At 48.3% G+C, this 13298-nt stretch overlaps 1 protein-coding gene across 4 annotated transcripts in view; it reads left to right on the top strand.

Annotated features, from left to right (window-relative positions):
* The window catches only part of NF2 (NF2, moesin-ezrin-radixin like (MERLIN) tumor suppressor), a 95391-nt gene that overhangs the window by 57394 nt on the left and 24699 nt on the right, over nucleotides 1–13298 (top strand). The window contains exons 13-16 of one of the 4 annotated variants that reach the window (XM_079956775.1): nucleotides 572–677; nucleotides 7724–7851; nucleotides 9878–10037; nucleotides 12904–12949. In XM_079956775.1, coding sequence (XP_079812901.1) covers nucleotides 572–677; nucleotides 7724–7851; nucleotides 9878–10037; nucleotides 12904–12939 — 430 coding nt within the window. In that variant the 3' untranslated portion in view covers nucleotides 12940–12949. Of the gene's footprint in view, nucleotides 1–571; nucleotides 678–7720; nucleotides 7852–9877; nucleotides 10038–12903; nucleotides 12950–13298 lie in introns of all 4 variants that reach the window. The other 3 variants (XM_079956774.1, XM_079956773.1, XM_079956772.1) reach the window with 3 other exon arrangements.

The following is a 13298-nucleotide window of genomic DNA, read 5'->3' as shown; positions in this document are numbered from 1 at the left end:
CCTCAGCCACCATGGCCAGTGGTTAGAACTGGTGGGAATTGTTGGCCAGCAACATCCGGAGGGCAAAAAGTTCTGCAGCCTACATTTTAGAAAATAGAAGCTTCTGCTGCTTGGGGGTGGGAAGCAGAACCTGTCCTGGACGACAGTCAAAAACCAGTCTCTCTCTCCCTACCCCCTCACCCCCTCATTTCATTTCTCCTTCCCTGGACAACAGTCAAGACGGATGAAGCGCTGCAGTTTCCTGCCATTTGGGGAAGGAGAGCATTGTGGGTAGAGGCAGCCTTTGCCATCCAGGTGCCATCCAAATGATTTGGACTGTAATTCCCATCATCCCCAGGCAACACAGCCATTTTGGACTTCAGCTCCCAGCACGGGGGCTGGGGGCTGATGGGAGTTGCAGTCCAAAATGGCTGTGCTGCCTGGGGATGATGGGAATTGGAGTCCAGATCATCTGGAGAGAACTGTAAAAACATTGCCAAGGTGGCAAAGGCTAGGGTAGAGTGTTGGATTTGGCCCACCACTGCCTCGTTTAGGCCCTTGACCTCCTCTTTTGTATTTTACTTGTGTGCAGGGCGAAGGAGGCAGATCAGCTCAAGCAGGACCTCCAGGAAGCTCGAGACTCCGAGCGAAGAGCCAAACAGAAGCTATTGGAAATAACCAGCAAGTCGTCTTACACAGTAAGAAAACATTTTATACATAGGGGCAGCGTTTTGCCCCTGGTGACTCTGTGCTGCTTGCCCCTGGGCATCCTCTGAGATCTGCAACCCGAAGCCCAGCATTGCAATTATGCAAACTGAGCAGAGCTGCTCCTTTGCTGGCTTTATATACAATTTTCTGCTTTTCTGTAGTGGCTCCCCTTTTGTGGGATGCTCTCCACAGGGAGGCTTGCCTGGCACCTTCATTACATATCTTTAGGCGCCAGGCGAAAACATTCCTCTTCTCCCAGGCTATTTAAACAATCTATGGCCTTTTAAACTCTGTGTGTGTAGTGGGGGGGTGGGGGGGTGTTGTTTTTGTTTGTTTCCATGTTATGCATTTTTGTTTCTTTATATTGTAAACCACCCTGTGATCCTGGGATGAAGTGCAGTATAGAAATCATCATCATCATCCAAAGCCACATGTTCTGATCTTGCTTTTAGCAGAAACTGCTCAAAGCTTGTCGCTCCAGTTTTCTATGAGGTCTAGAAATTGTATTCATTTTAAAAATGAAAGCCATGATGATCAGGGGTTCCGCTTCAGTGTCTGGATTTCCAGGTTACAAATCAAAGGCTATAAAATTCTGCCTTAAAAAAAAAAAAAGTTGGCAGGGGACGCTTTGGGGATTCTTCCTCATTGTCGGGGCTCCTACAAGACGACCTGCTGTGTGTTTGGTGATCATAATCAGCCAGTTTTCAGCTCAGAGTAATTTGGGCATCTGTTCCCGGAGTTTTCAGCACATGGCCGGCTCCTTTAATCCCTTTGTCATTATCACCCTTGGCAGAAAAATAACAAGACCTCCAATTAAACTGGAAGGCCACAGACTTTTTTATGAGGAGCAAAACACTGGGCTTTTGTTAAACGCCCACATTTGTTAACTGACAGAACTTGCCGTTACGGAGCGGCACTGAGCTTCCGTGTCGCCCTCTGCGGTTCTGGTGTCCCATTTATTTCACTTTGTTCATAGCAAGCACTGTGCCAGGGCTTGGATTCGATAGAGCAAAGAGCAGCGCAATGCAACAGAGAACATCCCAGTCCCAGAGGCTCTTAAGTTGGAGAGAGGGACACGGGCAACTTGAAGAATAAGATAAAAGTTAAAGGACTGCGCCCAAAGTAGCGCTGAGTAACGCATCCGCCCAGTGCAAGGATTTCTGATTGCACAAAGGCACCCCCTCTGCAACCCCCTAAATATCTGATAGGGGTTCCTCAAACCTTCAGAGCAGATTTGGGGTGGGCGGGGGGGGGGGAGTCCCATTGGGCAAGTGACTACGCTACACCTGGATCCGTAGAAAAGCCAAGCGGAACTGTTACAAACCCAGGAAGCTGCAGTCAGATCGTTGGTCCATCTAGCTCAGTACTGTCAACACTGACTGGCAGCAGATTGCCAGGATTTATGATGTAGCACATTCCCACCTATTCCTGCATCCGTTGGGGATTGAACCCGGGGCTTTCTGCATGCAAAGAAGATGCTCTTCCCCCCTGAGCTATGGCCTTCACCACAGCACCCCAACTCCAGTAATCATCAGGTCTTGTACCCCCTCACTGAGATGCCCAAGTCTAGGGTGCGGGCTGATCCCTTACCTGGGAAGACTCCTGCTAGCAGTCTGCTAATAGCAACACAGAAGGCAAATACATATTTATAATGCCATGTCAGAAGTGTGTGAAGCGCTGCTTGATAGTGTCCATCACAATTGAGGGGATTCAAATGATGCAGTCGCTCACATACACGCACAACCAGCATTTAATTTAGAGCTCTGGGAAGCTTCCAGCGCCCCCAGCGCTGAATTGTTCACTCCTGTTACACAGAGAAGGGTGTGTAAGTTGTGTTCTGCGCTGTCACAAATAAACCCCACAAACAGGTTTCTTTTACATCAGTTTTACCCAGGCTCTCTCGCCGTTCCAATTTGTCTTCGATACTGCATCACCCTGAGTGAGTGTTTAAACAAGCAGAACAAAGGTGGCTTGGATTTAATGGCCCCCCCTCTCTCTCTCCCCCCCCCCCCCAGTTCTCCAAGGCTGCTAACATTCAGAAGCTTTTAAGAGCACTGGCTGCAGTGCCAAAATGAGCCTGCCATTTCTAGCCAGAGGCCCCTTGAGTTGAAACACCGGTTGCTCGGGTGTTCTTTCAGAGACAATCTTCGGAACAAACACTCTCAGCCTGTCTGGCTTTCCCCTACAAGAGCCCCTGACTTTAAATGGTTCTGGTGCCAGTGATTGCGCTTGTGGGCGATTGCAATCCAGGACAGACAAAGCACTTCTTCACTTCTTGAGTGCACACTCAAGATACGGAAAGATACATCCCAGAAGATGTAGCAATGGCCAGCAACTTAGATGCTTTCAAAAGAGCATTAGACAAATTCATGGAGGATAGGGCTATCAGAGGCTATAAGCATCACTTACACTGCTTCTGAATAGCATTTGCTGGAAACCACTGGAGGAAAGGGTTCTCTTGCGCCTGGGTCCGGATTGTGGGCTCCCACTAGGCGACCTGGTTGCCCACTGTGGGAACAGAACGCTGGACTAGATAGGCCACTGGCCTGATCCAGTCTGGCATGGGGAACATAGGAAGCTGTATTTAGACCAAGTCAGACTTAATCGCTCCATCTAGCTTAGTACTGTTGACGTTGTATGGCATCAAGCTCTTCAGAGTTTCAGTGGCTAACATTCCCGTACCTACCTGGAGATGCTGGGGATTGAATTTGGGACCTTCTGCATGCAGAGCAGATGCTGTACCACTGAGCTATGGCCCAATTCCCCCAAAAGCAGAAGGGGCAGAATGGAGAAACCAGGAGGATGGATGGAGATGCAAGGATTGCAATAAGTTCGAAGCAGGACTGATCTCTGAAAGACTGGCTTATGGTGACAGAAGCAACAGTATTTATCACAATCACCTGGCCCCTCTTAAAGATTCGTTGTTTCTCTCCGTAATCTTCACAACAACCCTGTGGTGCAGACTTCGCCAACCTGGTGCCCTCCAGATGTTTTGGGCTACCTGCGCTGGCTGGGGCTGATGGGAATTGTCATTCAAAACACCTGTAGGGCACCAGGTCTGTGAAGTTTGCTGCAGAGTGTGGCTGGGAAACCCTTGACCCTCCTAATGCTGCTGGACTTCAACTCCCATCAGTCCCAGCAAGCGTGGGCAATGGTGAGGGAAGATGGGAGTTGTAGTGCAACAACATCAGGAGGGCCACTCCCGGTATGGAACTTCAATTCTTCTCTCTCTCTCTCTTTCTCTCTCCTTTCTAAGAATTCACTGTTATTTTAAGCCAGTGGGGCTGGCAGGAGTTGTAGACAAAAATCTTTACAGGGCACCAGGTTGGGAAAGACTAACATGAGCTCCTCTAACCATTACCTTGGCTGGTACATTTCTGGATAGGCTTGCCTAATCAAAAAACAATGTTTAGAGAAGGCACTGAAAAGATTACAGTGAGGGCACCTGCCTGATGGCCATAGGCAGGGAGTTCCAAAGTGTTGGTGGGGCCACACTAAAACATTGGTTTCTTTCCAGTGCTGTCACATATGTAGTAAGGTTTACAGAGCACTCTGAACCTTTGAAATGCTGTATGCAGTTGCTAAGCCTTATGTTATTATGAATTGGGAGAAAGACTGTTTTACCTGGGGTCCTCAGGCCCTAGAGTTCATTCATTGCGAAGGTGAGATGCAAAACATTCCGGTGTTCAAAGCATCCTGGTTTGAGAGGACTGTCAGTCGCACGATGAGCATCAGGCCAGTTTGTCCTTGACTAAACTCTGCAAAACAAAACAAGGCTTCCTTATCATGCATGCACCCCAGGTTTTCATTGGGAGCTAATCAGCAGGCATTGCGAGTATATTTTTGCCCCTGGAACCGAAGTATAATTAAGAGGAAGATTGTAAGACAGCGGCAGTTTGGCTCCACCCCTCCAGCTGCATCAATCCCAGAAATGTTTCATAAGAGAAGCGCTTCTCCTTTTTGAAAAATACAGCCCGCTGCTATCTCTCCCGAGGATCTCTTAAAGGGGCCTGACACAATCCTCTTTTACTCGTGGCCCATGGGAATGCTTAGAATGCCGACTTATTTGCTCTGAAAGGAAATGATTTTCACAGGTGGTGAACAAGAATATTTCTGAATCAATGCAGTTTGGGTGCTGTTCCTCTCATTGTCCCTTGCTTTCCCTAGGGTTGTCTTGTGCATTTTCAGTAGATAGGCATGCAAAAACTAGCAGGAGAGCCACGAGCAGGCAAGATGCTTACTGAGGGGTAGCTGTGTTGGTTCAAGCTAGCATACCTACCATGGAGTAAAGTTACTTATTACAGGTGAGACTGCCTGCTGCTTGAAACTGGAGGCTGGAGCATTGGAAGACATATCAGTGGTTAAATCCCTAACACTTTAGTTCAAGAGGGAAACACAAGAAGAGCATGTTTCCATAATCTAACCTAGAGGTTACCAGAGCAAAGATGATAGAAGATTTTTTAGATGTGCTGTAAGTCACCCAGAGTGGCTGGGGAAACTCAGCCAGATGGACGGGGTATAAATAATAAAGTTGTTGTTGTTGTTAAGTTGGGTTATCCTTGTCTAGATAGGGGTGTAGCTGGGCCATGAGCAAAAGCTGATGGAAGGCTCTCCATGTTGCCGAGACCACTGGAGTCTCAAGCAACAGCAGTGGACCCAGAAGTACACCCAAGCTACATACCTGCTCCTTCAGAGATGGTATGACTCCATCAAGAGAGGGCCACCTGCCATCCCTCTGGTCTAGGGAACCATCTGTAGCTCAGGTGCAGAGAGTCCCTGGTTTAATCTCCAGGCAGGACTGGGAATATCCCCTACCTGGAATCTGGATTGAGCTTCAACTTATTGGCTCTCATCCAGTCCATTACTGAGGCAAGACATCGGTCCAGCACATCCTCTGCCCCACCTGCAGATGTAAAGGAATAGCAAAGCTGTGTGCCATCAGCATATTGCTGACCACACTCAGTGGTTTCATGTAGATGTTAAGCAGCACAGCGGATAAAATTGAACCCTGGACAACCTCCCACGTTGAAGGCTCCATGGGGACGAACAGCACTCCCCAGGCATCACCGTCTGGAAACGACCATCCAGGTAGGCCTGTAGCCACGGCAAAGCCAGTGTTTCCTACAGGCATCTGGTTGGCCTCTGTGGAAACAGGATGTGGGACTAGATGGGTGATTTGACTAATCCAGCAGGCTCTTTTTATGGTCTTATGTACTGCCAATCTTTACAAACTTAGAGGATCTGTAGGGAAGGAGGTGGCCTTTTAGATATTTGGTGCCTCCGTCATTAGGACACAGTAGCACACAGACTCACACCCAGGAAAAGCAAGGGAAGGTTAATAACTGGATGGAAGGTACTTTGCATCGCTGCAACAGGCTTCATTGGCTTTTGTACACATTGTTCTTCTTCTCCGGCATCCGCATTTCAGCCAGGACCTGTGGTCTAAACAATTGTGCTTGACGCTGATCTCTGAGGCTTTTCAAGTGAGTTGTAAAATCCATTCAGCCTGAAGCCCTTCTTCTTGGCATCAGCTGTCCGGAAGAGTTATGGTTATCAGCTCCACTGCTCTGACCAATTTGTAGCGTGGGTTTCTATCACACATCCCCGGCACTGAATAAATGTCAGATTCACAGGCTTGCGGCATTGAGAGGCACAAAAGGCCTACCTGGTCATGCCACGAGGCAGGATCATCTATCCGCCACTCATCTCTCACTCCCAGCTGCCCACACAACCCCAAGACACGATGCGCTTTGCAGAAGACACGGGCAGAGCAAAATTGCTCCACGGGGATCCAGAGACGAGCCAACCCACAAGCTGCAGGAAGGCAAAGAAAACCACCCCATCGCTAGCCCAGCCCCAGACATAGCAGTCAGAATCAGAGAGCAATCAGACTCGTGCTACAGGAATTGTGATCTGTGCAAAAAAACCTGCTGGAGTAAAACCACGTCCAGCAACCTGTGAAAAATAACAAAGGGGTTAAGTGTGTTTCCTGCAGTGAGACCAACTGTACTTTCTTATTGGCATTAAATTAGATGCAAGATCACAGCTGGTTACTGATGGGGCCAGGATGTCCATAAAGCGTCCAGGCACCTGCTGGTATGTATATCTTGTTAACCAGGTGCCTCTTCGCTCTCACCTGTCCTGCTGGGAAACATTATGGGCAGGCAACTACTGTTGACCTCAACCTGGGCCTCCTTGTTTTAATTGCTGTGCTGAATTAATTGGGTTGTTGCATTGCATGTTTATATGTTAATGTTACAATGGGATTGTTTCATTGTCTGTTTTGATTCTGGATGCTTTTATTTTTTAATGTTGGCATACTTGGTTTTTATACTTGTAGCCTGCTTAGTTGCCTAAGTTATATTGAGATACAGTCATACCTCGGGATGAATACACTTCAGCTTAAATATTTTCGGGTTGTGCTCCACGGCGACCCGGAAGTAACGGAGCATGTTACTTCTGGGTTTTGCCGCTCGCACATGTGCAGATGCTCAAAACGACGCCCCACACATGTGCGGAAGCGGCGAAACGTGACCCGCACACGCGCAGATGTGCAGTTGCGTCTTACGTTTGCTTCAGGATGCGAGCGGGGCTCTGGAACGGATCCCGTTCGCATCCAGAGGTACTGCTGTATTACGCTATTAAAGTATATCTGTATCCCTGTATCATATAATGGCTCCTAGCCACAATGGCTATGCTCCATCTGCATGGCCAGAAGCAGCAATGCTTCTGAATGCCAGTTGTTGGAAACCACAAGAGGGGAGAGTGTTCTTGTGCTCGGATCCTGCTTCTGGTCTTCCCTTTGGAGCATCTGGTTGGGCACTGTGAGAACATGTGGCTGGACTAAATGGGCCTTTGGCCCTGATCCAGCAAGCTTCTTCTGATGCTCTTCTAATTCAGGATAGAGGACAGCATTACAACATGAAATACCATCAAAATTAAAATGCAAATCTCTGCATCAAGCGGCATATACATTTTTGACTGATAATAATGGCAACCTGCAGTGGGTGACTAATCTCTGCTTTGCCTTTAGCAGCCGATGAACTCAGGCTCAACGGCGCTCCCTGCTGACATGCCAACCTTCAACCTCATCAGCGAAAGCCTCTCCTTTGACTTCAAGGATACCGACATGAAGAGGTTGTCCATGGAGATAGAGAAAGAGAAGTGCGTTGTTCTCCTTCTTGGCTGTAGTAACTCATAGTCTCGTGGCGCTGCATGGGCACAATGCAAATTCCACCCACCTTTTTTTCTTTCAATGTGACATTTAACTTAAAAGCATAGGAAGCTGACCGAGATCATATCAGACCATGCTTCGATCTAGCTCAGTTATTGTCTACAGCATGACGTGGGGCCTGTGGACCAATCGTGGCCCACCAGGAGGGTTCACTTTGGCCCACGAGGCCATTTCCCCCAAGCCATGCCCACCTGTCCACCAGCTGAACGTCGCTGGATGATGTCGGCTGTTGGGGGCTGGATTCAGTCCTGCTGGGTACTGCTTCATCAGTTTGTAAACCACTGGAAAGGTGCAACCAGCAGGACTGAACCTTCCATTCATCAACTGGTGGGTGCAGGGTTCAGTCCTTCTGGGTGCTGCTCTGCTAGTGCATACCCTGCTGCAAACGTGCTGGCGAAGCAGACCCCTCCTCTCACCCTCAACTTGTACCAGTGGGTGGGACTGTCCATTTCTCAGTCACTTGATGTCATCATGATGTCAGATGATTGACAGTCGGTTGGCCCCATCTACCCGTCAAAGTTGTCCAGTGGGGGTGGGGAGATAGTGATCTGACTTGCTGGGCCAGAAAGGTTCCTCATCCCTGATCTACACCGACACTCAATGGCAGAGATGGCAAACCTCAGCCCTGGGGGGCCAAATGTGGCCATCCAAGCCTCTCTGACTAGCCCTCAAAATTCTCCCCAGCTTACTCAACTTGGGCACTGCAAGCATCTCAGATTTTTCCCATGTCCCACTACCAAGGAAGGGTAATGTCCTGATCTAGTGGAGGTTTGCAGTTCCCGGTGCTCCAGGCAGGCAGGATTCCAAGGCAAGTCAAAGTCAGCACTCCGGAGACCAGTCAAAGTTTGGGTTCAGGACCATGGACAGCAACCCTCAATTGATACCAAACATCTAAGTTGTCTCAGCAAAGGCCTGGAGCTGAGTTTTATAGCACTGTTTCAATTATCTGGAAGCCCTGCCACTGTGTCCTGGTCAGTTAACTGGCCAGCAGTGCTTTCTTCTACCCCCTTTGTTTTTCTCCAAGCAATGGGGTTTCAATGTGTGGGAAATTTCACATTAGAATAATAGAATCATAGCATTGCAGAGTTGGAAGGCACCATGAGGGTCATCTGGCCCAACCACCTTCAGTGCAGGGATCTTTTATCCAACGTGGGAGTCGAACCCATTGCCTGAGATTAAGAGTCTCGTGCTCTGCTGACTGGACTATCCCAGCACCATGGGACTCTCTTGATCCCCTGAGGTGTCTCTGCACCAGCCATCAGAGTCTGGCGACGGTGGTGTCTGCTTGAGGTTCTGTGTAAGGAATGCAGGCTTTGGTGCAGTGCGGCCCTAAGCATGGGTCTGTCTCACCCCTGAAACTGCAGTTCCCGGAGTACTCTGCCTCTGACAAATCTTGCTCTGAGGCCGTGACAACTTTGCGGGTTGCTCTCCCTTCATCATTTTACCTAATGCAGCGGAGGTGATGCCCAAAGACAGCTGAGCGGTGTCATATTGTAGGCATGTTGGCACACCTCTGTCTATTCTGGAGTAGAAAAGGTAGTTCCGTGGTTCAGGATTTAGCTGTGATTCCTGCATTTCAGGGGTTGGACTAGATGGCTCCCTAGGTCCCTTCCAATTCTACAGTTCTGTGATTTGCAACTTCTGAATTGCTTATCTGACTACCAGGCTGGTAGGCTGGTCCAGATGACATTCAGTCACTTGTTCCAGACCTGCAGCTTTGTGAGGACGGGTGGGAAAGAAAAAAAAAAGAAAAAACAACAACCCACCTCTGCTTTAGCGAAGCTTTTTTGGTGCATTTCAAAGCAATGTCATCGGTTTCATCCTCCAGGCAGCGCTTCAGGGATAATTAAATGAGAAGCCTATCTATTTTAGCTGCGTCTGCAAAAATTGTTTGGTTTCGCAGCTAACGGCAGGCACTCTGTGTGTCTGTGTGTATCTGTGTGTGTCGTTGCTCAGGGTGGAGTACATGGAGAAAAGCAAGCACCTCCAGGAGCAGCTGAACGAGCTGAAGACCGAGATCGAGGCTCTGAAGCTGAAGGAGAGGGAGACGGCGATGGACATCTTGCACAGCGAGAACAACGAGCGGGGCAGCAGCAAGCACAACACCATCAAGAAGGTATCGTAGGCCACGCCACTGCGTAAAAAACGGGATTTCTTGGTGCGTGAAAATGCGGCCGAGGTCAATTCAGGACATGTCGTGCAGGGAGAGAGAGAGAGAGAGAGACCTTGTGCCGTGTTTTGGAGAGCGCCTTTATTTAATTATTTTATTTTTATTTCATAAAATTTATATACAACAGCCCCCTCAAAGCTGTATGCAAAAAGAACAAGACATTCACATTGTCAGTAGAAAAACAGTTAAAAATGGCTATTGGAAACGTTGAAAAACAGTAATAGCTGAAATCAACAGTAAGCTAAAAAGCAGATGAAAACGCAATTCAAGATTCTATGTATCTGAGTAGCCTTTGCCTAAATAAAATGCTTCCAGCAGGTGTCAAAAAGGGCACAGTGAAGCTGCCTGATCTCAATAGGCAGGGAGCTCCGAAGTGCCACGCTAAAATTCTCAGTGGCTTGCAAACATGGAACCAGCATTGCACAGTGGCTGTAAAAGTGCCTCTTGCATTTAGTAATTTCCAGTGCTTTTTTTCTGGAGGGGACACAAGGGTACGCATACCCCTAAACATTTTGTGAATCTAAGTTTGGCCTCATTGTGGGGCGGTATTTCAATATGAGTAGGAAAATGAGAGTGCCCCTAAACATTTTTTTAAGAAAAAAAGAACTGGTAATTTACTTAGAGAACCTGAGAAGACCAGAGGAATCTTTGGCCTTCCAGGTGTTGCTGTTGCACAACTCCCATTGAGTGTTTCTTAGCCACCTAATGCTTGGGGGCGGGGACGGGGGAAGGAATGTTTTCCAATTCCACCAGAAATTTAATAATAAAGGAGACAGGTGCACCTGACTAGAGGGGGCATGCCATAACCAGGGAGCCACCACCGAAAAGGTACTGCCACTGGTCATTGTCCAACCCCTATTGCAACAGCACCAAGACGCAGTGTCCAATAGCAAAAAAATAACAGAGGAGCTTTACAGTTTCACTTTGGTCCTAGAAACCTCCTGCCCCACCAATGTCACTCACAGTCCCTCTCCTGTAGCAGGTTCTTATAGGGCTTCCAAGAGCAGGGGGGCAGAGAAAAGTGCACAGTATGGGGCTGGAGATCTCCTTCATTTCATAACACGTAGAGCTGCAGCAGGGAAAAAGTATTGGAGTGAGAGAGGGGGAAGGGAATATATTTCACAAGGGCCGTGTAGGATCCCCCCCCAGAGGCCCACGTGGTCCACCTCTGTGGCTGGCCAGTTGCATAAAACCAGGATCTTTTTTCTGCCGTTGCAGCCCAGCAGCTGGTATTCAGCAGCATACTGCTCCTGGATGGAGAGGTTCTACTTAGGCATCATTTCAGAGCCTCATTTCCCATATTGCTGATCTCAGCCAAAAAAAAGTTAAAAATTCATTTGACTGTTGAATGTCCGTGCTTCCCTTTGTGTGCCTCGTTTGGTTACAAGAGGAATAATTGCCTCAGCTCTCTGCCTGGTTGACCTGCTGTTTTGAAATCATTCTTCTCCCATCGTTGCGGGATTCAGCAAGGTTGAAATATTTGCTGAGAAGAGGGAAATCTTTGGATTGCCTTGAATATTTCTTTGGAATCCCAGGAGACTTTGTCAGCAAGGAATCGCCCCTTTAAGCCAAAGATAACAAGCTTTCTATTAAAAAAAATCCCTTGGCAGATGGAGGGAGGATCGTTGTAGACGAGAAACCTGAGTTGCTTCATCTCATCACTGCTTTGTTTTATTTTGATTTATTTCCTACTCGGATTTTGTTACTTTATTTATTCATTTGTTTCATTTGTGTCCCACCTTTTCCCCCTTTCACCTCTAAGGAGCTCAAGGTGTCAGACGTGGTTCCTCCTCCTCTAATCCCCACAACAGCCCTGTGAGGTAGGTTAGGCTGAGTGGGGCAGAGACTGGCCCCCAAGGTCACCCAGCAAGCTTTATGGCTGAATGGGGGATTCGAACCCTGGTCAATCCCAGCTCCTAGCCTGCCACTCTAACCACGGCACCATATTGGCTTGTGACAGTACCGTCAACATATTTCGACCCAGGACCCAACTTTTAACCTCAGCCCAGGACATGGGACCCATTTCTGTTTTCTTTTTCTTTTTAACTCTATATGTCCAGATGCAAAGGAGGCTCTTATATCATTAATATGTAGAAAATATGATTTTAGGAAGGGCAGCTTGTCGTTTTGGGATGGACTGAAGTGGGACGGGCAGGGAGGGGCACCAATGCACCCCTGACCTCTGTGCGGCAGCATTACTGCTGCTTCCCAGGAGGGGGAGGGGGAGGGTCAAGGTTGCAGGGTGACTGCCATTATCCTGGTGCACAAAACCAGTCTGAGGCTTCTTCCGGTGCCTACTGAAATCATACATTTTCAGCTAAAACAACTATTCAAAGCAGTCAAAAGACAAAATCAGCAATAAATTAAAAACAGATTAAAACATACACCGACATCCTACATGTCTGGGTAGGCCTGTCTAAACAAAAACGTCTTTAGCAGGTGCTGCAAAGAGTACAGTGAAGGCTCTTGCCTGATGTCAAGAGGCAGGGAGTTCCAGAGGGATTAAGTGCTGCTGTGCTAAAACTATCCCAACTGCCGGGCTTGGCTTGTAGCATTTTGGCTTGCCCTCCAATGAAAATGGAATACAATCCTCGCCCACGATGTCTTCCTATGCGAGTCCCGTTGAAATGGGACTTTGAGTGAGCCTTGGGCAAGAGAGCTTTCTGGAGGAGATAGTGCCCAGTGAGCTATAGAACCGCCAACCCAATTTTCACACTTTGTTTGAGGAAGACGCGACCTGGGAACGTTGACACTCTCGATTTCACAGAGGACCTCTTCTTTTGTGTGTTTGTTTCTCATTTTGCCGGTTTAGCCTCAAGCCCAGGGCAGAAGACCTATCTGCATTTGAGACCTTCCAAGTAGGTTATTCCAAGATTTCTTTGCGTGCGGTGATGGGATGGCCACCTGTCTCTTACTAACCCCTGCATGAGCTTGCTTGTGGGAAATCCACTGCCTTTCACCACACCCGGCAGGACTGTTGGAGCTTGTCACCCCACGCAGGGTCCTTGTGAGGGTGAAATCTGGCAAACGGGTCAGGAGCCTTATGCTACCCCTCCTCCCGGACGATGTGATGCTGGAGGGGAGCTCTTCTCCTTTTTTGCCGCGTCCCCCCACTTTTGGTGCAATTCCACCAGTCCATCACAATTAACACATTGACAAGTATTGAGAGAAGGAGGTTTTGCATTGGGAAGTAAGGCCGCGAGCAAC

This window comes from Podarcis cretensis (assembly GCF_951804945.1).
Source record: "Podarcis cretensis genome assembly, chromosome: 16".
Lineage (NCBI taxonomy): Eukaryota > Metazoa > Chordata > Lepidosauria > Squamata > Lacertidae > Podarcis > Podarcis cretensis.
This window is presented reverse-complemented; position numbering and strand designations above follow the sequence as displayed.